Raw genomic sequence first — 21,659 nt, 5'->3', positions numbered from 1 at the left:
CAGCCTCCGTGGATCTTCCTTAACTCTCTAGTCCTGGCATTGTCTCAGTGACAGCGTCCGGGGCCTCTTGGCTGAGGGGTTGGTTATGAGCAAGCAGCACACGGCAGCAGTCACACTGTGGGACACTGGTAACCCCAGTCCTGTCTACTAAATGCTAGTCATGTCCCTGTGTCACGGTCATTGTCGCAACCAAAAATACCCGCAGTAAGAACCACACCTGTTTAGACTGTACCTCATAACCTGTCACTTAAATACATGCCGTCCAATGTGTTTTCATATAAGCTACTATGGAATTTGTTCTCATGCATTTGGTTTATCTGCTGGGGTGGGAGGAGGCGTTTGTCTTGCTCTGTTGCTCATGTATTTTTATTTCTACAACCAGACTGCAAACACCTGAGCAGAGAAACCACACCTTCCATTTTTTTCATATTCTCAGAGCTCAAAAGACAGCAGGAAATGGGTACTCTGATAATAGTTATTCAGAGATGGATTGTTTTCCTTATTGTTTCCTTTTTTCTTAGTTTAAGCCTTCCCTTTTAACTAAACATAGGCCATTTCACGGAGAAGGCAATGGCACCCCACTCCAGTACTCTTGCCTGGAAAATCCCATGGATGGAGGAGCCTGGTAGGCTGCAGTCCATGGGGTCGCTAGGAGTTGGACACGACTAAGCGACTTCACTTTGACTTTTCACTTTCATGCATTGGAGAAGGAAATGGCAACCCCCTCCAGTGTTCTTGCCTGGAGAATCCCATGGACAGAGGAGCCTGGTGAGCTGCCATCTATGGGGTCGCACAGAGTCGGTCAGGACTGAAGCGACTTAGCAGCAGCAGCAGCAGGCCATTTCAAAAATGAGTCCTAAGAAACTACGTACAGTACAGTGAGGTACCTTCTGAGACCAGTTCTTCCCCTGTCAATGAAAAGGCTTCACCAGCCGTTCCCACTAGCCAGAATTCCGTTACTGGAATTTAACTTTAAAATGCTTTTTTTTCTACTGACCGGTTTCTTTGGGGTCTGACCTAATTTCATTCAGTCTGAATCTGTCAGCTAATGGACACGGCTGAATGGAGAACTCTTGAGGACATCACATTCCTTTATGCCACTTCAGTGACTGTAGTCTCGTTACGTCCTGCCTGGGCTTCAGTGCTTATCACCAAGAGACTCAATCCTGGTTTTCCTGATTGTATTATGAAATATGTAGGTAGTCTTCCCAGGAGTTTAAACTTCAATATGCATTACTAAAATGATTTTATTGAGTTGCTTTCCCTTCTGGTATAATTATACACTTGATTTAAATGTAAGAGATTCAGTTTGCTTAAAGGCTGGCATAGACAGAAGCATGTATTTACTGACCTCTAGGTTCTTTATTTTATACTATTTCTACACTAAAAACTAACTAGCCCCAAAAGGTCAAAAGAAGAAAGAAGAAGACATTTGAAATTTTCTGACTCCCACTTGATATCCAATATGATATGCTGGTTAAAATTCCATGATTTCATAATGACAAATCTAACATGAGGTTGAATGAACATTCACAGTAAGGGCTGAAATGCCCTCTCTGCTGTTAGTTGTTGTCTGTTTTTTGGAATGTGGTTATTTTGGGTGATCAGGATTTCATCTGGAATAGTCTTTACCCCTGGCTGCCCTCAGAACGCCAGCACAGACATCACCCAGGATCACAGGCCCCACCCTTACCTCAGTCCTCCCGAACTGGAACCTACATTTTAAAAAGACACCCAGGGGATCTGTGTGGACATTAAAGTCAGGTGCAATGCTCTAACGCATGGAAGAATAGTAAAGTCTGCAGCTACGGTCAAATAAAGAACTGAGATTGTGAAAGAAGTCAAGCTTTAGAGAGGCAAAATCTGTTTCAGTCTTTGTGTACAAAATAAGTGATAATCATTTCAACATTCCTTGGGTAGCATTTTTGCTCAAGCTTCCCAACAGATATCATGGTAATTTCAGCTAATTCCTTTATATAATTTTGAACTCTGAAGACAAATTCTCCAATAAGATACACCCAATATATACATGAATTTTTAAAAAGCAATGGGATTGGAGCATGTGAGGAGTAGAGAAGACTACACATAGATTATAAGAACACAAGTAACATTACTTCCTGTGTAGAAACTTATGGAATTATGTGTTTCTAATGCAGAAGCCATTGTTTTGCTCTGCTGCTGCTGCTAAGTCGCTTCAGTCGTGTCTGACTCTGTGTGACCCCATAGACGGCAGCCCACCAGGCTCCCTGTCCCTGGGATTCTCCAGGCAAGAACACTGGAGTAGGTTGCCATTTCCTTCTCCAATGCATGAAAGTGCAAAGTGAAAGTGAAGTCGCTCAGTCGTTCCTGACTCTTAGTGACCCCATGGACTGCAGCCTACCAGGCTCCTCTGTCCATGGATTTTCCAGGCAAGAGTACTGGAGTGGGGTGCCATTGCCTTCTCCAAGTTTTTCTCTGGGCCACTATTATCTGTGAAAAAAATTACCACGTAAGTATTCTAAGGAGAATTGAATAGAGAATTTCACTTTATTCTTTATCTACCAGAGTTTATGTGGTAACTTTGAAAAGAAAAAAAAAGAATTCAAAGGAAGTCACTTCAGGATCCAGAAATGAAATTTTAAAAGGCACTTACATATATGAACCGTGCCATGTACTATAAAACAGGTTAAAAAAAAAGCCCTCTGCCTATGAGACGTAACTGTTCATTTCCTGCCCTAGTCTAGACAAAGGACGGGAACCCCTACTCCCAAACAGAAGGACGGGCAATTCTCTGCAAGTCTGGGCCTCTTTCCTAACTATTTCCAGTAAAAACTTGCTAAATATCTCCAAAAGGCCCAGAGGGGGAAAGGAGACGATGTGTGAATTTTCTGCTTCCCACCTGACAACCGTAATTATATGCTGGTTAAAATTCCATCAAGGGGCTTCCCTGGTGGTCCAGCGGTTAAGAATCTGCCTTGCGATGCGAGAGACACAGGTTTGATCTCTGCTCTGGGAAGATCCCACATGCCACAGGGCACCTGAGGGCCGGCGCTGCAGCTACTGAGCCAGAGCTCTAGAGCCCATGAGCCACAACAACTGAAGCCGCTCTTCTGGACGTCGTGTCCGCCACAAGAGAAGCCACGGCAAGAGCCCCGCACGCCGCTGTGGAGAGGGACCTCTGCTGCAGCGAGAGAAAGCCCACGTGCAGCAACAAAGACCCACCAAAGCCATAAAAATAATAAACAGATCTTTTAAAAAATTCCATCATGAAAAAAAGGGAGCCATGGGTGTGACGGTCACATCATAAGCCACATGAACACAGGGTGTTGGGAGGTGAAATGTTAGCATCGACATCTTTATTGCTTCCCCCCTCCCATCTAGAGCCAGAGGGCTCGGAAATGGACACATGAAATGAGAATGCGCATGCACGAAACAGGAGTGGCTTTACTGAGACTCCACAAAGCAAAAGCCTATTCTAACCCACAGAACTCCCACAGCTGCAGTGGGGAACTGGAATACCCACCCTCGACCCAACAGGAGACTTGAGCTACAGAACACGGCTCACACGGCATGGCTAATTAGTTTCTTCACCGAGACACTACTCCCTTACAGCTCTTACTCTAGAAAAAAGTCTGTTCCTGCAAATAGGGACTTTTCCTCACCTCTCTCATAGAATTTACAGGTTTAAATAGAGCTTTTCTCTTTATTAGGTTTTGTTTGGGGTCCTACCTGAGAAGGAGAAACCAGGCTGTGTTTTCAAAGGACCCCATACCATGCAGAGGTACAAAATAACCCAGGGAGGGGAGCTGACTAATACTGGGGCAATGTTAAAAGGTTGGTCATGTCAGAAGCACTAACAACCAATAAACAGACCAGGCTGAACTCAGAGTCGTAGATGTTTAAAATCAATAACATGGTCAGACTGCTTTCTGTACACATATGCTTAGCATTTGAGGGGGTTTTTTTGTTTGTTTTTTTAACATCATGAGGACAAGAGAAACTGTCGTGTGTCTCAAAGGCTGTGAAAACGAGTCTCAATGCCTTCTGAATTCTGTTTTCTGTTCCTAGCCTCACTGCACCACCCACAGCTTCTTTGTACTAAACTAGCCTAGTTCTTCCTTCATGTTTAAACGTTTCAAATATCTGTAGCTCACTATTTTGTCCCTCATGCAAGATAAAGCATCCAGAAGGTAAAATAACATTAAAAATATAAAGCTGAAACGAGACACTACTGCAGGTACTTACTGATCCATCAGGACCTGAATTTCTTTCCCCTGGTAACCATATGAACAGCATTTAAAAATAAAGATTATAAATATGTTTAAATTCCTTCCCTGAAGGAGAAATAAAATTGTGTACTTTCTTCTTACTCTCAAACAGATGGCTGTATAAATAAACACAACTTCTATCTCCTCAACTATGATAACCATTTTTTTTTAATAACATCTAAATGTATTATTAATGCTTGGGAAATAACAGTGATCAATGTCGAGAGTGATGCTAGAAAGTTTAGAAGTTTAATGGTTTTATTCTAATAAAATAAATCTAGACGCAAACCTCACCAAAGAATTCAGAAATATATAGGGCACCACTCAATATAGAATTGACTTCTGAAGCTCTTAAAATTTTCAGAGAATCATATATGGGTCACTAACCACACAGAGCTCATGAAGAGAAACACAGGGAACAATGAACCTCTGGGCAGAAAATGGAAGTATCTCTCAATGTAGCTTTAACAGCTGGCCCATCTTTTGTAAAGAACTAAAATTTCGACGATAATAAATTTGACAGCAATCCATTAATAATGAAGTCCTGACTGCTTTCATGAGGACTGGTTCTGTAAACCTTTCCCATGACTGACAAAATTCAATAGTGAATCCTAACTGAGACATTCAAGGTGAATAGAGCAGAACAGTGGGATATACACACCCTGCTGTTTGGCTGCCACCTGAAAACAAGCCCCAGTGCTTCCAGGAACATTTCACTGTCAGCTTTGTATTTTTAGCAAGATCTCATTTAGCTATGGAATAAGCCACTGGAGCAAATTTGTATCAGTTGGGTCGAAGAGGAAATCTACAGAACATATAATCCTTCCCAAACCTGCCAGGTTGTAACTAGAATACTAAAGACTTTTTTCTTTTATTCACCTTTTATACCCAAACCCAATAACATTAAGAAACTGTCACATATGTCCAATAAACTAGCAAACTGGAGAAGGATCTTGGGCAAGATTTGATATAAATTTATAGAAAAGAGAGATGGAGATCAAGGATTTCTAGATTACCATGACAATGATGATGAAGGCTACTGTGTGTGCTCAGTCATATCTGATGTCTGACTCTTTGTGACCCTACAGACTGTAGCCTGCCAGGCTCCTCTGTCCATGGGATTCTCCAGGCAAGAATACTGGAGTGGGTTGCCATTTCCTCCTCCAGGGGATCTTCCTGACCCAGGGATAGAACACGTGTCTCTTGCGTGTCTGCATTAGTTAGGCAGATTCTTTACCACTGAGCCACCTGGGGTGATGGCTATTATTAAACTCTTATTAAATGAGATACTATTTTAAAAGTTGCATAAGTAGTTTCTCAATTAATCTCTACAACACCCTCAAGAGGTACAATTATCATCCCAGTTTCACAGATGATTAAATTGAGGCACACAAGAGTTACATAACATGTCCAAGACCACACAGAGCATGCACAGGAAACGGGAATTATTTCAGGGCTTTGACTGTGAAGCCCAAGCTCTTGACCACCAGGTTATCTTCCTTACACGTCCCTTGGGACTTAGATCCTGAGAGAAATAAGGAAAGCACAGATCTGACCTGCCACACTTCTCTCACTATTTCTCCTGATACAAAAGAAAAGTGCTTTTAGAACTGAGCAAAGTAACTGCTCTGTGCTTTGAGGTTTTCCAACCCATCCTTGCCACCTCCTCATCACTTCCACCCTGTAAATTTAACATGCTTTTGACTAATCTGGCTCTCAATCTTATCAAAAGTTGATCCTCATATCAAAAGTCAAGGCTGAAAATCAAAGTATTAGGGTGTATGTGGGTGGGGGCAGAAAGCAAAAGATTTATTAAGAAGGACAGACTGATGGAGAAGATGGGAAGGCTCAGGCCTCTTCCCATATATGCTTGTGTTTCCTGAAGTGACAGTGTTAGTTGCTCAGTCGAGTCTGCCTCTTGGTGACCCTATGGGCTGTAGCCTCTGTCCATTGGATTCTCCAGGCAAGGATACTGGAGTGGGTTGCCATTCCTCTCTCCAGGAGATCTTCCTGACGCGGGGATCGAACCCAAGGCTCCCACATTGCAGGCAGATTCTTTACTATCTGAGCCACCAGGGAAGCCCTGTGTTTCCTGAAGAGTATGTTAAAGGCATGGATATAAAGTGTTGATTGAACCCATCTAAGAATCATCATATTGGTCAATGGTAGATAAACAGAGGCTCTAGAGCCTTAACTCGGCTTTCTAAAAAAGATCTATGAGAAAGTCATTTAGATTTAATAGTAGCATCAGGAAGAAATGTGAGAAGGAGAATGCCACACTGATGAAGCCAGGCTGACCTCATCCAATGGAAATCTGCTTAATGGGCATGACTCTTGTCCCCTTTCTCATTGTCCTCTAACTCAGAGATCTGTGATTTGGGGGCTGGGTGTACACTGAGAACAGCACTGGGGAGTGGGAGAAGACTTGCGGTGGGCATCGAGAGATGAGTGCAGTCTCACCCTCCAACTGGCCAGATGAAACGAAGATGAGTCAACTGGTTAAAGGACTGACTGCTGAAGTACCTCCCAGTTCTAAGAGTCTCTGGTTCTGCAAGAGGATCTCAACATGATCAGCCTTTGCTTATAAAGTTTTTATTTAACAGACTAGAAGCAGAGTGGGTAAAATCTGAATGTTCACAATGACAAAACCCACAGTCCAGCCTTCCGCTATATATTTCAGATGACAGTTGCTTTCTATAAGCAAAAAATTCACATGAAAATCTCACTAGCCCAATTACCATGCTCAACTACCAGGCCATGTAAAGAACCAAATGAATATATCCTTGGATCATTCCTTAGATCAGTGCATTTCTATTCCTCAATCCTACACTGCTTTTTAGTATTTCTAAATTATCCATATTTATTAGATGTCCATAGAAGTCGATATGGAAACTTGCTTTATTGAAATTATATGGGGGGGGGGGGGCGGGGAGACTGCTGTCTTTTCCATATTAAAAAAAATTAAAGCATACATTAAAAAGGAATGAAATTCTGATATACGGTATAACATGGATGAACCCTGAAAACACATTGGATAAAATAAACTAAACACAAAAGGACAAATACTTTATGATGCCACTTGATATGATATGACATACCAAGAAAAGGCAAATTCATAGACACGGATGTAGACTAGAAATTACCAAAGGCTGGAGACGGAGACTGGGGAGTTATCACTTAATCGACACAGAACATCTATTAGGCATGATGGAAAGTTCTGCACTTGGACAGCAATGATGATAGCAAAACATTGGGAATGTACTCAGGCCAATAAATTACATACCTAAAAATGGTTAAAATGGAAAATTTTGTGTTACATATATTTTTCACCACAATTTTTTAAATGCAAAAAAATGAAAGTATATAGTGTATGTTTCATAACTGCCCAAAATGAAAAAATTTAAAAACGTCTCCTTGAACTATTTTAAGGAGTAGATTGTAAGTTTCCTGAGGACAGGGACTAGCTATGTCTCAGCAGTTACACTGCTACTCAGTAGACTCTCCATAAATGCTTGTTTAATAAACAAATGATTAAAAGATATAAATAGAGGACAATTCTAAGTAGGAGAATACAAAAAGCATCAAATTTACTTATTCATGAGAGAGTATAATGGGGCATATTCCTGAGAAAAATACCAAAGCTACGATCCCTAAGCTCCTTCAGGGAAGGCAGTATATCTATCTCATCTTTACTCCCTTCACAGCACATCTCAGGATGCCTCATAGAGTAAATGGCTGATAAATGTTTGCAGAATGAGGAATTTTAAAAAAACTGATAGGAAAATCAATCTTATTAACTGCTCTACTATTCTCCTTTTAAAAAATTACTTTTTGCAAACGTACAACTCCTGCCACAGGACAAAAAAAAGAAACCTCATAGCTTACAAAAAGCGAAGGTAAAATATAAATAACTCGAAGATATCACTCTCAGGAAAAGAAACAGCAAACACAGTCACATCATGTTCTGAGCAGAAAAAAAAAGTTGTTTTCTTTTTTTTTTAAAGGAACAACTAAAGTATAGAAAAGATAGCTTGTATAGTTCATCTCCATTTTTTAGGAAAAAATAAATGGTCAAAAATAACAGAAAATTTTAACTATCTTTGGAAGAAAATCCAAATATTCCTTGCCAAAAATTAACGTCTGACCTTTACAATAAATAGTTGAGTGAATACAGAAGAATATTTAAGGTCCCCCTTAAAAAAATTCTAGTGAACCCAAACATTATCACTAATTCTCTCAACTAGCCTATCAAGTAATCAAGTGTTCTTTCTTAGAAATACTTATGTCACAAAATTACCTACAACGGGCTTATGACCAACATGCCACACCAAGTTACTGATGATTTTCTCAACTAATATTCACTATCATCATCATTTACATTTTACATGAAGTACTCAGTTAAAGTATACATAAGGAGAACATTTTTAAAGCCAAAAAATTCAAATGCTGACATCCTTAACATCCAGTACCTATACAACAGTCGGAACCTTATAAAATCACCAGAACCGTGCGATGTAGTAGTCTCACTTTGAGCAATATTAAAACATGTCTTTCAACTTCAACCACCCCCACCCCTAAGACAAGGTGCCCATTAACAAACGGAAATAGGAATTCGACCTCTGCAGAGATCACGGTTTATTACATTTCTGTCTCTCAGCTGTTATCTTCTCCCCAAGCAGGTGGGCATCATTTTGGAGGCGCCTCTCTGCTGCCTGGACCTTCATGCCTGCAGGAGTTCTCCATTAGCATCCAGAATGCTAACAGTCCACTCTTAGAGTCAGCACTTCAAGCAGAGCTGCATGAAGGATGCCCACTTCTGTACATGAAAGCACAACCACTCCAGGTGGGAAGATACAAAATACCAGCGCACTGACCTCTGCCAGGCAGCAAACACTTAAAGCAGGTGCATTTCCGTGCTCCAGAAGGGAGGGGGGAGGAGCAGGGAGGAAGCCCCAGATGCCTAATATATTAGAGGTGTTTATTGCACTCAGAACCATTCCAGCTAATTCATGGACATCAGTTTATCCAATGAGAAAAGTGGTCTCCCGTCCTTCACCAGCTCGACTCAGAGGGCATTCAGCCAAGCATAGCCGGGCAAAACAATCCGTAAGATCTCTTTAAGCTATAATAAATAAGATGAGTTTCAGAAGAAATAACATTCAGCTCTGGCAAAGAAGCACAGTCGCAAACCTTTTCCTCATCTTATCGCTGCTTCTGGTGTTTACAAAGTACAAGCAGTAGCCTCGGAAACCTCAAGAGACTCTGCCGTCGGTAACCTCCTGTCAGATCTTTAGCTTAAATAGCCCCTGGATCAACCTGTGATGGGTTTTGGCAGTTAAATAGAAGGGAGTGAGTAAAATGACATGCACAAAATGAATCCTTTTCAAGTTGTAAATGAGTGAGTCAGGATTCAGACTTGCTGAGATGCTCCAAATTAAACCCCCTGCTCTAATTTTAAGCATGCTCCGTCTTACCGTTTCGCTGTTGTCTCTCTCAGGCTCGAATCACCTGGAACTCTTTAGCATGTCTCTAGCAATGTGTTTGCACCAGGCCAGGCTCATACAGCAACTGAATTCACATCTTTCTGCACTAGCAAGCTGAAATGGTACGGCCGTACTACAACCAAGAAAGGGGGAAGCAAAAACAGGGGAAAGAAAAAAAAAAAAAAAACACCCAGAAATACCTAGAGAAGCTAATCTCCAAGGAAGAAGACCAAAAATGGTTCAGAAGAACACAAAGGACATGCTCACATTCAGGATCAATAGCTTTAACACTTTAATTTTTTTTCCCAAAAGAATCTCTCTTTTTTTTTCCTCTAAACACGATGGACTTGCCTGTGGAGTTCCCAGGAAGACAGAGTAATCCGGGCTCTGCAGCAGCATTGCAGCCAAAGTAACCGTGCATATTCTGTCCAGGCAATTCACAAGACACTGTCTCTTCAGAAAGATATTGATTTGCAATGCAGGGCTGCCTCAGAAGAATGGGAGCCAAACAGATAATGGTGATTGCATAGGAGGAAAAACATTTAATCAAGGGGATGCACCTCATCATGCTCGATTCAATTTTTTAAAAGCACTGGGGCCAGCCAGTAAGTGTCTTGAGTGACAAACCCATTAAACAGTAATCTGAGGTCCTAGAGAAGGCCAAGTTTAGGCTGCCATCATTTGCATTTGTGCTGCAAAAGCCACTAAAACGTTTAATGTATCTATGTGCATAGATTTCTCATTTGCAAATGGGGCATGATGAGAACTCTAAAATAACCATGCACCAAATATGAGAGGTTAAAAAAAAAAAAAAAAAAAGCACAGGTGTAGCATTTACGGAACCAAAGTAATAAAATACATAGTAATGAGCCTGCACAATTCTTGATGGGAGTTACAGCTCATATGACCCTCAAAAGTAAAATATCAACACAAACCAGATCTCACAATCCTTAGGCTAATTGTGTCAAGTCATGCCACACGGTGCTGGGTGGCCAGCAAAGATCCCAAACTGCCACTCTCGTAGCGACCCCTACAGGAGAGAGACTGATCTACAACTCACCCTTGTTTCAAGTTATCTCCTATCCTCAGAAGACAGAATTGCAAAAGGGCAAAAAAGTAGATTAGGACACAGCCAAGAAATACATTGGGCAACAAATCAAAAAAGTCAGGCATGACATCTGACCTCATATATTCACTTAATTAAGAAATCAAAGGACAAGAAGAGGTAACAACAATGTCAAATATTTCCATAGCTCCCAGGACTAGTGCACACGTATCAGTAACCTCAGGGGGAGAGTAGCACTGAAATATATGCAATGCCATGTGCAGACTAGAGGCTGATGGGAAGCTGCTCTCCAGCACAGGGAACCTGTGCTCTGTGACGACCGAGACGGGTGGGAGGGAGGCTCAAGGGGGAGGGGACTCACGTATACTTGTGGCTGATTTCTGTTGTACGGCAGAAGCCAACACAGCATTGTAAAGCAATTATCCTCCCATTAAAAATAAATTAAGAAAAAGAAATCCCAGGGGAAAGTGCTTTCCCTTTACATGCTAACTGGTTCAAAGGAATCATCTCCCGCATCTGCTATTCGCAAACCATCCTCATCCTCGTCCTCCTCAGTGACAATGGGAAGACACTGAACTATTTTTCTGCAAAACCAAAGCTCATCCAAAAATCTTACGAAAAGTTCTTCAAACACAAATAGTATGTAGCCTGCTCTTCACAAAAGCCAGGACAGAAAGTTATCTCCTTAATATGGGAAAACTATCGAGTTATATGCACTTTGCTTCTCTGCAGCAGACTTCATTTCAACAAGTCTCTCAAGAATCTGGAGCTGTGTTTGTGACTGCTCAAGCTCCAGTCCACAAAGACTCTCCTTTTTCAGGACCAACAACATTCACTTGAATCATTTAAGCCTTTGAATCATTAACCATATGCTGTCTCATAAAACTCTCCTATAGTACTGGTGTTTCCCCCTATGAAGGCCATTGAGGAACAAATTCACATTAATTCCATCTTTCTTTTTTTTTTTAACTCCTCCATAGCATGTTAACACACTGCTACACATCTAGCAAATTTTAAATTAAAAATTTTAAGAATTAGTGAATTTCCCAACTCCATATTTTAAGGCTTAGATAATCTCCTCTCACATCAGAAGTGTTAGCTTTAGTTTCTTCACTTAAGTAGTGCCTATGTGTTTTTCTTTCTAGAGAGTTGGTAGATAAGGGCATGTACAGTGTTTGTGTTCACTAAACTATTCTGTATAAAACACAAGAAACTTAACACAATAATCTTCTGCTTTATTCTTTCATTTATTCATTCAACGAATAGGCACCGATGCACCCAGCGATGAGCAGCCATGCTCTCTGCAATCAAAGACTCCTCCTGACTTGGGTGGGTCCTCAGGTAGCTCCTCCTCAGAGCCCTCCTGGGGCTCCCCTCTTGCATTGGTGCCCCCTCAGCCCAGCACACGCACTGTTCTTGCTTCACTGTCTAAATTATTTGTTTGTCTTCCTCCCCTACTAGAACACAAACTACTCAAGAGCCTGGAATTCTACTCATTGGCTCTCCTGTGTTTTCCTAGCCCCTAAAACAGCCTCCGCACTTGTTACATCAATCAATATCAGGAGGATCTGCTGACACCAGTAGTTCAAGCCAACTCTGTGGACTCCTGTAGAGTGGAAATGGATGGGGAAGCTTGAGAGGTGTGTGGGGGAAAGAAGTGTCACCAAATATATACAGGTAAATAAGAAGTTTGGCCATGGAACAAAAGTAAGGAGAGAGGCTGAAGGTGAAGCTGTGGAAAATTAATCAGTATGCTCATGTTTTATAGGAAGGATTCGCTATCTACTGCTATGAAGACTATCTTTATTAGGGGACACTGAGGTGTATATTGGAGAAGGAAATGGCAACCCACTCCAGTGTTCTTGCCTGGAGAATCCCAGAGACGGGGGAGCCTGGTGGGCTGCCCTCTATGGGGTCACGCAGAGTCAGACACGACTGAAGCAACTTAGGAGTTAGCAGAGGTGTATATATCAAACCACACCACAGAAGAGCGTTAGTAGAAATTAAGATAAAGGATCTGTCTTCAAAGAGAAGAGACAAAAGTCTTTTGTAAAAACACCATCTCAGTGGACATAGAGGAAAAGATGGGAAAGAAACCAACAAAAATACTGTACTAACATCTGCTTTGGTCATATTTACAAGTAAACAAAACTTGATCTCTTGAAATGCCTGCCTTTATGAAAAAAAATTTTTTTAATTCTAAAAAGTACTATGCACTTCTATAACATTTTAAATATCACATAATAAACCAAAACTAATCTTCAATTGATGATGGGGTCAATTATGAACCAGTGACAGCCAGCAGGTTTTAACAGCAAGTATACAGGGCCACTGCCTCCTGATCTCAATAATGGATATTTGTGAGCTCCTCTGCTTCACTGAGACACTTCATCCTTTCTTTGCCATTAAGCTTTCCTTCTTACAGCTGTAATTGTGCCACTTCCTTCTAACACCACCACACCCTCCTCAGTCCTGCCACAGATTCTTCAACCATCCCTGTGCTGAGCAGCTTAGATAAACAGACTTGTTAGAACACCGAGTGAACAGAGGTCTGAGTCAAACGGTATGTTCAAAGCAGAACTAGGAACCTTCTCCTGAGTGGAGAAATATTAGCTCGGGCATCCACTGACCACAGGCTTTACCATATAGGCTTTGTGGTAGTTCTCATCTGTGCAGAAACTCTTGCTTCGTATCAACTTATGTGGAGCTAGCTCAGACATATAAGGCTGCCAGATGTCTGATCTTCACGCAAGTAGGGCCATATAGGCAGATGGGACCAAAGAAGATTAAACCTGGAGAAAACAGGTACTTGGAAAAAGGGATGCAGAGCGGGTGAGGTGGGTGGGGGGTTGGGCGGGTAGAAAGTGTGTGTGTGTGTGTGTGTGTGTGTGTGCGCGTGCGTGTGCACCCACATGCTCAGTCATGTCTGACTCTTTGCACACACCCACATGCTCAGTCATGTCTGATTCTTTGCCACCCCATGGACTGTGGCCCATCAGGCCCCTCTGCCCACGGAATCTCCCAGGCAAGAATACTGTAGTGGGTTGCCATTTCCTATTCCAGGAGATCTTCCTGACCCAGGGATCGAACCCATGTCTCTTGCATCTCCTGCATTGGCAGACGGGTTCTTTACCACTGTGCCATCTGGAAAATCCAGAAAAAATGAATGGAGAAAGGTTTTTTAAAAAACTGAAAAAACACATGTATGCCTGTGGCAGATTCATTTTGATATTTGGCAAAACTAATACAATTATGTAAAGTTTAAAAATAAAATAAAATTTAAAAAAATTAAAAAAAAAAACCAACAACAAAAAAGAAAAAAAAAAACTGAAAAAAGAAAACATTAAGGAAACTGTTTAAAAATTAGGAAAAGGGTTAAGAGAAAAAGGTTACTTTATGCATATAACTCTAATACAATGTCATTTACTTAATGAATTAATATCATTAAATACTTAGGTATAAAGAGGGGACACAGCTTATTTTGAAAAGTGATAGAGAAAAGATTGAAATTTCCCCCAAAAAGGTTCAATTTCAATTTTAATAGTTCCATGAAACAAATGTCTTTCTATTGTAAAGCTTTACAGCGAAATGTTCACATTATGATTGGTTTGCAAATGTTCAGGATATTTCAATAAACCTGTTTTTCCAGTGGTCATGTATGGATGTTAGAGTTGGACTGTGAAGAAAGCTGAGCGCCGAAGAATTGATGCTTTTGAACTGTGGTGTTGGAGAAGACTCTTGTGAGTCCCTTGGACTGCAAGGAGATCCAACCAGTCCATCCTAAAGGAAATCAGTCCTGAATATTCATTGGAAGGACTGATGCTGAAGCTGAAACTCCAGTACTTTGGCCACCTAATGCTAAGAGCTGACTCATCTGCAAAGACCCTGATGCTGGGAAAGATTGAGGGCAGGAGGAGAAGAGGACGACAGAGGATGAGATGGTTGGCTGGCACCACCGACTCAATGGACATGGGTTTGGGTGGACTTTGGGAGTTGGTGATGGACAGGGAGGCCTAGTGTGCTGTGGCTCATGGGGTCACAAAAGTCGGACACAACTGAGCGACTGAACTGAAGTGAACCCTTAACTTTTTAATAAGCCCTAAAAACTTTATGACTTAATACTTCTCCTCTGGTGTCAGTCATTACCTAATTCCCACATATTCATTGAAATGTTATTTATTTAAAATACTTTCTCAAATGAAGTAACTGACAAGGGATTAACCTCCAACATATACAAACAGGAGGCTTCTCTGGTAGCGCAGAAGGGAAAGAATCCGCCTGCAAAGCGAGAGACCCAGGTTCGATCCCTGGGTTGGGAAGATCCCCTAGAAAAGGGAATGGCAACCCACTCCAGTCTTCTTGACTGGAGAATCCTATGGACAGAGAAGCCTGGCAGGCCATAGTCCATAGGGTCACAAAGAGTCAGACATGACTGAGTGACTAGCACCCACATACAAATAGTTCATACAAGTCAATATCAAAAAACAAATAAATGCCCCAATCAAAAAATGGGCAGAAGATCTAAACAGATATTTCTCCAAAGGAGACATACAGATGGCCAAAAGGCACATGCAAAGATGCCCAACATCTCTAGTTATTAAGAATATGCAAATACAATGAAGTATCACCTCACAATGGTCAGAGTGGCCATCATCAAAAGTCTACAAATAATAAATGCTGGAGAGGATGTGGAGAAAACGGAACCCTGCTACACTGCTGGTGGGAATGTAAATTGGTACAGCCACTATGGAAAAGTATGAAGGTTCCTTAAAAAACTAAAAATAGAGCTACCATATGATCCTCCAATCTAACTCCTGAGCATATATCTGAAGAAAACTGTAATCTGAAAAGACACACACATGCCAGTGTTCACTGCAGCACTATTTACAATAGCCAAGACATACAAGCAAGCTAAATGTCCATCAACAGATGAACAGATAAAGAAGATGTATGTTTATACAATGGAATACTACTCAGCCATAAAAATGAAACGCCATTTGCAGCAACACAGATGGATTTTGAGATTATCGTACTAAGTGAAGCAAGCAAAGACAAATATCATATGGTACCACTTACATGTGTAATATGGAAAAAACTGATACAAGTGAATTTATATACAAAACAGAAATAGAGCCACAGACATAGAAAACAAACTTAGAGCTACCAAAAGGGAATGGGGGAGGGATAAATTAGGAGTTTGGAATCAACATATATACACTATTATATATAAAATAGATAAGCAACAGGGACCTACTGTGTATCACAGGGAACTATACTCAATATTTTGTAATAACCTCTAAGGGAAAAGAATCTGAAAAAAACGGATACATACATATGCATAACTGAACTGCTTTGCCGTACACCTGAAATAAGCACAACATTGTAAATCAACTAAATCTCAAAATACTGTGAAATTCCGGAGGAGTTTGAATTGAATGTTTAAAAGTCATTTCTTAACCACGTACCAAAAACATCGACATGTCATTCATGGCATTTCATAGAAACTTTGCGATTTTCTCCTTGAGTGATAGTTGCTCAGTCATGCCTGACTCTTTGCAACTCCATGGACTGTAGCCTGCCAGGCTCCTCTGTCCATGGAATTTTCTCCTTAATATTACACAATTTTGAATGTTTTCTAAATTCTGGAGGGAGAAAAATGAACCAATTTTATCAGTAAATTTGGATAATTCCATCAACCAATACATTTGTCCCTGAAAAGCATTGCATTCCGTTCAACTGCACCCTGAAAACAAGGTTATTTATTGGGAAAATAAGACTGAGAACAGACTATTCAAAACCCATGCACCTAGAGCACTAATAAAAAAATAATAATAAATCCCTGGAGAAGGAAACTGCAACCCACTCCAGTATTCTTGCCTGGGAAATTCCATAGATGGAGGAGCCTACAGGGTTATAGTCCATGGGGTCACAAAGAGTGGGACGAAACTGAGCAACTGAGTGTGAGCATGGCTTCTCATGGAAGATGCACTGCTGTTGCTGCTGCTGCTGCTGCTGCTAAGTCGCTTCAGGCATGTCCGACTCTGTGCAACCCCATAGACGGCAGCCCACCAGGCTCCCCCATCCCTGGGGTTCTCCAGGCAAGAACACTGGAGTGGGTTGCCATTTCCTTCTCCAACGCACAAAAGTGAAAAGTGAAAGTGAAGTCGCTCAGTCGTGTCCGACTCTTAGTGACCCCATGGACTGCAGCCTACCAGGCTCCTCCGTCCATGGGATTTTCCAGGCAAGAGTACTGGAGTGGGGTGCCATTGCCTTCTCCGGGAAGATGCACTATTCTCCTGAAAACCAAAGCTATCAACCATCAGAGGATAACTTACCAAAGCTCTATAAATGGTCACAGGACATTCTTTACCATCACAATCTTTTTCAGGGAAACTGCTTGAATATTTTCCTAAGGACATTTCTGCATAACTGAAAATTCAGAGCTGATTGTAACAATGTCTATTCTAGGCTCTGTTTATGTGATTAGGTAGGATGCAGATCACTCTAACAGTGTAAAAGAAACAACCTTTCCTTTTTTCTCAATTTATTTACTTTTCTAATAGTTTGTTGCCAATAACATGTAAATTAATTATATAATTATTTTACATCTAAATTAATTATATAATTAATTTACATGTAATTTGACTTTTATAAATTCACTTATTGATTGCAATAATTTATAAAACTCTTATTTGACCAAGCAAAAAAAAAATCTTAACACACGCACACAGGCTACATCCTGCTCCTCTCTGAATTCCCTACAGTGACGATATTAGGTCTTGCATACAACAGAGGCACTATCAATGTTTCTTGGCTAGAGATAAATCCTGTGCTGCTCTATGTGAACTGCAGAAAACAAGTCCAGGTGAAAACAATTCAGTTATGAACTTCATTCTACGTTGAAAAAGTCCAAAAATAAAGCTAGAGCAGCAGAGCTTTAGGTTACGTTTGCTAAAAGCAGCATGGAAGGTAGAGAGTCAGGAATCTAAAAACAGAAACAGGCTGCAATAATTAAGATAGGTTGGATTTTTGCCTGTATTTCAAAAATCTGAGGTCTGATTACAGTTCTGCTCCTATGCAAGGTTTTAGCCTAATCCTTTTTAGGGAACAATTTTCTTCCTTGCTGTATGTTATGCATTCCTGGGTGCGTGTCCTCAATTACCCTGGGTAACAACCTGTTATCGATAAAGGACAGAAATGGTAGGGACCTAACAGAAGCAGAAGATATTAAGAAGAAGTGAGAAGAATACACAGAAGAACTGTACAAAAAAGATCTTCACGACCCAGATCATCACGATGGTGTGATCACTGACCTAGAGCCAGACATCCTGGAATGTGAAGTCAAGTGGGCCTTAGAAAGCATCACTACGAACAAAGCTAGTGGAGGTGATGGAATTCCAGTTGAGCTATTTCAAATCCTGAAAGATGATGCTGTGAAAGTGCTGCACTCAATATGCCAGCAAATTTGGATAACTCAGCAGTGGCCACAGGACTGGAAAAGGTCAGTTTTCATTCCAATCCCAAAGAAAGGCAATGCCAAAGAATGCTCAAACTACCGCACAATTGCACTCATCTCACACCCTAGTAAAGTAATGCTCAAAATTCTTCAAGCCAGGCTTCAGCAATACGTGAACCGTGAACTTCCAGATATTCAAGCTGGTTTTAGAAAAGGCAGAGGAACCAGAGATCAAATTGCCAACATGCGCTGGATCATATAAAAAGCAAGAGAGTTCCAGAAAAACATCTATTTCTGTTTTATTGACTATGCCAAAGCCTTTGACTGTGTGGATCACAATAAACTGTGGAAAATTCTGAAAGAGATGGGAATACCAGAACATCTGACCTGCCTCTTGAGAAACGTGTATGCAGGTCAGGAAGCAAAGGTTGGAACTGGACATGGAACAACAGACTGGTTCCAAATAGGAAAAGGAGTACGTCAAGGCTGTATATTGTCATCCTGCTTATTTAACTTCTATGCAGAGTACATCATGAGAAACGCTGGGCTGGAAGAAGCACAAGCTGGAATCAAGATTGCTAGGAGAAATATCAATAACCTCAGATATGCAGATGACACCACCCTTATGGCAGAACGTGAAGAGGAACTCAAAAGCCTCTTGATGAAAGTGAAAGTGGAGAGTGAAAAAGTTGGCTTAAAGCTCAACATTCAGAAAAGGAAGATCATGGCATCTGGTCCCATCACTTCATGGGAAATAGATGGGGAAACAGTGGAAACAGTGTCAGACTTTATTTTTCTGGGCTCCAAAATCACTGCAGATGGTGACTGCAGCCATGAAATTAAAAGACGCTTACTCCTTGGAAGGAAAGTTATGACCAACCTAGATAGCATATTCAAAAGCAGAGTCATTACTTTGCCAACAAAGGTCCGTCTAGTCAAGGCTATGGTTTTTCCAGTAGTCATGTATGGATGTGAGAGTTGGACTGTGAAGAAAGTTGAGCGCTGAAGAATTGATGCTTTTGAACTGTGGTGTTGGAGAAGACTCTTGAAAGTCCCTTGGACTGCAAGGAGATCCAACCAGTCCATTCTAAAGGAGATCATCAGTCCTGGGTGTTCTTTGGAAGGACTGATGCTAAAGCTGAAACTCCAATACTTTGGCCACCTCATGCGAAGAGTTGACTCATTGGAAAAGACTGATGCTGGGAGGGATTGGGGGCAGGAGGAGAAGGGGACGACAGAGGATGAGATGGCTGGATGGCATCACTGACTCAATGGACATGAGTCTGAGTGAACTCTGGGAGTTGGTGATGGACAGGGAGACCTGGCGTGCTGCGATTCATGGGGTCGCAAACAGTCGGACACGACTGAGTGACTGAACTGAACCGAACAACCTATTTGCATCTCAGTCTTTGCTTCTCCTTTTCTAATCCCTGTCACATAAGACTTGTGTTTGTACTAAAACATATAAGGTTTTTACATAAATATACACACACATCTATGAACTTGATAATTATTCAGGTGATCTATAAAATGCATGGGCATCCCCATGGCCCAGTAGAATGTTCTCTATTAACACCCAAGCAGAAACACAACAGGATTGTTGATGTGGTGTGAGATAAAGCAGAGGAATCCAGATGCAGAAGAGATTTTGTTATAACCACATTCACAAAAGAACAGTATTAGAGAGTTCCAAAAATGTAGAACGAATATGATCTGAGAAACGTGAATTAAATTACAAGACCGCAGTGGCCGACACAAAATCCTCAGGTAGAGGATTCAAGAAGAAAGGCTAAAGCATTGAGAAAAGATGTGAGGGTTTTTCTCCCTTCCTGGTGTCAAGATTCCAGTAAGGACAGAGGCTACAGAGCCATAAGTATCAGAAGCTTCTTAAGGAACTAAGTCTTTCGTCTTTCTCTCTCTGTCTCTCTCTTTCTCTCTCTCTTTTTAACTTCTCTAAGTTTTTGAGTTAACTATGAAGAGAGGAGAACAAATTTTCTAGTTCAGGGTTAAAAGTCAGCTTTCTTGCTTTTAAGGACTTTATCCAGCTTTCTAAAATTTCACTTGGTTAGAAAATCAGAAAAATCCCAAAATGAAGAAAAAACTTTCTTTAAAGAGCTTGCCAAACAGACTTACAGAAATAACTTTAAATTAAATTATATTTGGCATTCTTAAATCTAGAAATAACCCTGACTCAGGAACTCATATATACTTTCAAATATTAAAACAGAGTATTCATTAAGCAATCTGTCCTTTGTCTCATCTAGACACTTAAGAAATAAACCACGATGCGAGACCATGGGGAAAAAATGGAAAACGATGCTGTACCTTCAACAATAAACAGTTGTGATAATATAAAGACGACTAACTAAAGAAACTCACAACTGAAATGAAAACATGTTCCCTTGAGTAATCTAATTAACTGCTGTGGAAAATGTCTTAGTACTGATATTTGCCTTTTCAAGTTAGGACTGATACAATTTAGATCATTCTGAAACCACATGGACATCATCCTCAACGAAGAGAAAGCAAATCAAAGTGATCATTTATCTAAGGAGAAATCACCATGTTACTATCATATTACCACTCCAATCTCACTGGTGCAACAGAGAATAATGTTTGCTACAAATGTGCCTAAATAGCAAGGATATTAACAACTCTGAAATGCTTTAACTTCCCCTTAAAATAGTGACTTCCCAGGAGCTGCAGTGGTAAAGAATCTGCCTGCCAATGCAGAAGATGCAAGAGAACCATGCTCACTCTCTGGTTACTGAAATAGCCTACTGAAATAGGCTGCTGTTGATGGCAGGAAAGGAGGGTTTAATAGCAGGAAAAGGTTTTAGCTATCTCATAAACCTACCATATATAATATTTCTATAAACTGCTACTAAATTATCATATATGTTAAAATTACTTATTTATTCTTATAATTTACATGGGAAATTATATAACTACCCTAAGTCATGGAGCATGACCTATTACTAAGAAGTAGAACCAGAAGTTCTGAATGGCCAGCACATCTTTTCCCTTTGCCTGGAATGGATCTTCCCTGCTGCCACCCACCACAGTCTTGGGAGCGCTGTGCCCTGACTAGCAGCAGACAAGAGATCCCACTTGGGCCAGTCATTCTCTGGGACTTCTCCAACCAAAACTGAGCTGCACCTCACCTCTGCACCTCTGAGGGCAGCAAAGCAGAGAAAACACCAGCTTATAAGCAGCCAGTCTCAGTGTTTCCAGCCTGGTAAGAGAATCAGGACAGGGATGCTGAACTACCAAGTACTAAGAGTAAAGATGAGAGCAAGAGAGAGCACAGGTAATGTGGAACCCGTGATCCTAGCCCTTGAAGACCAGCCAGCTGGATGTCTGACTTTCTAAAGCCTGGCTGTCAAGTCCTTGTCTACTCTGTCACA

At 41.0% G+C, this 21,659-nt stretch overlaps 1 protein-coding gene across 9 annotated transcripts in view; it reads right to left on the bottom strand.

Annotated features, from left to right (window-relative positions):
- CDK14 (cyclin dependent kinase 14) overlaps positions 1–21,659 on the bottom strand; it is a 659,101-nt gene that overhangs the window by 518,131 nt on the left and 119,311 nt on the right. Inside the window, exon 1 of one of the 9 annotated variants that reach the window (XM_061413379.1) lies at positions 9,722–9,856. The exons of 6 other annotated variants lie outside the window; for them this stretch is intronic. Coding sequence is in view for 1 of the 3 variants with exons in the window: in XM_061413374.1 (XP_061269358.1) it covers positions 9,122–9,244 (123 nt within the window). In the remaining 2 variants the exon portion in view is untranslated. Of the gene's footprint in view, positions 1–8,889; positions 9,076–9,121; positions 9,410–9,721; positions 9,857–21,659 lie in introns of those variants that run through there. 2 more of the 9 variants (XM_061413374.1, XM_061413381.1) reach the window with 2 other exon arrangements.

This window comes from Bos javanicus, chromosome 4, assembly GCF_032452875.1.
Source record: "Bos javanicus breed banteng chromosome 4, ARS-OSU_banteng_1.0, whole genome shotgun sequence".
Taxonomy (NCBI): domain Eukaryota; kingdom Metazoa; phylum Chordata; class Mammalia; order Artiodactyla; family Bovidae; genus Bos; species Bos javanicus.
The sequence above is the reverse complement of the archived record's forward strand: the minus strand, read 5'-3'. Positions and strand labels throughout refer to the sequence as shown.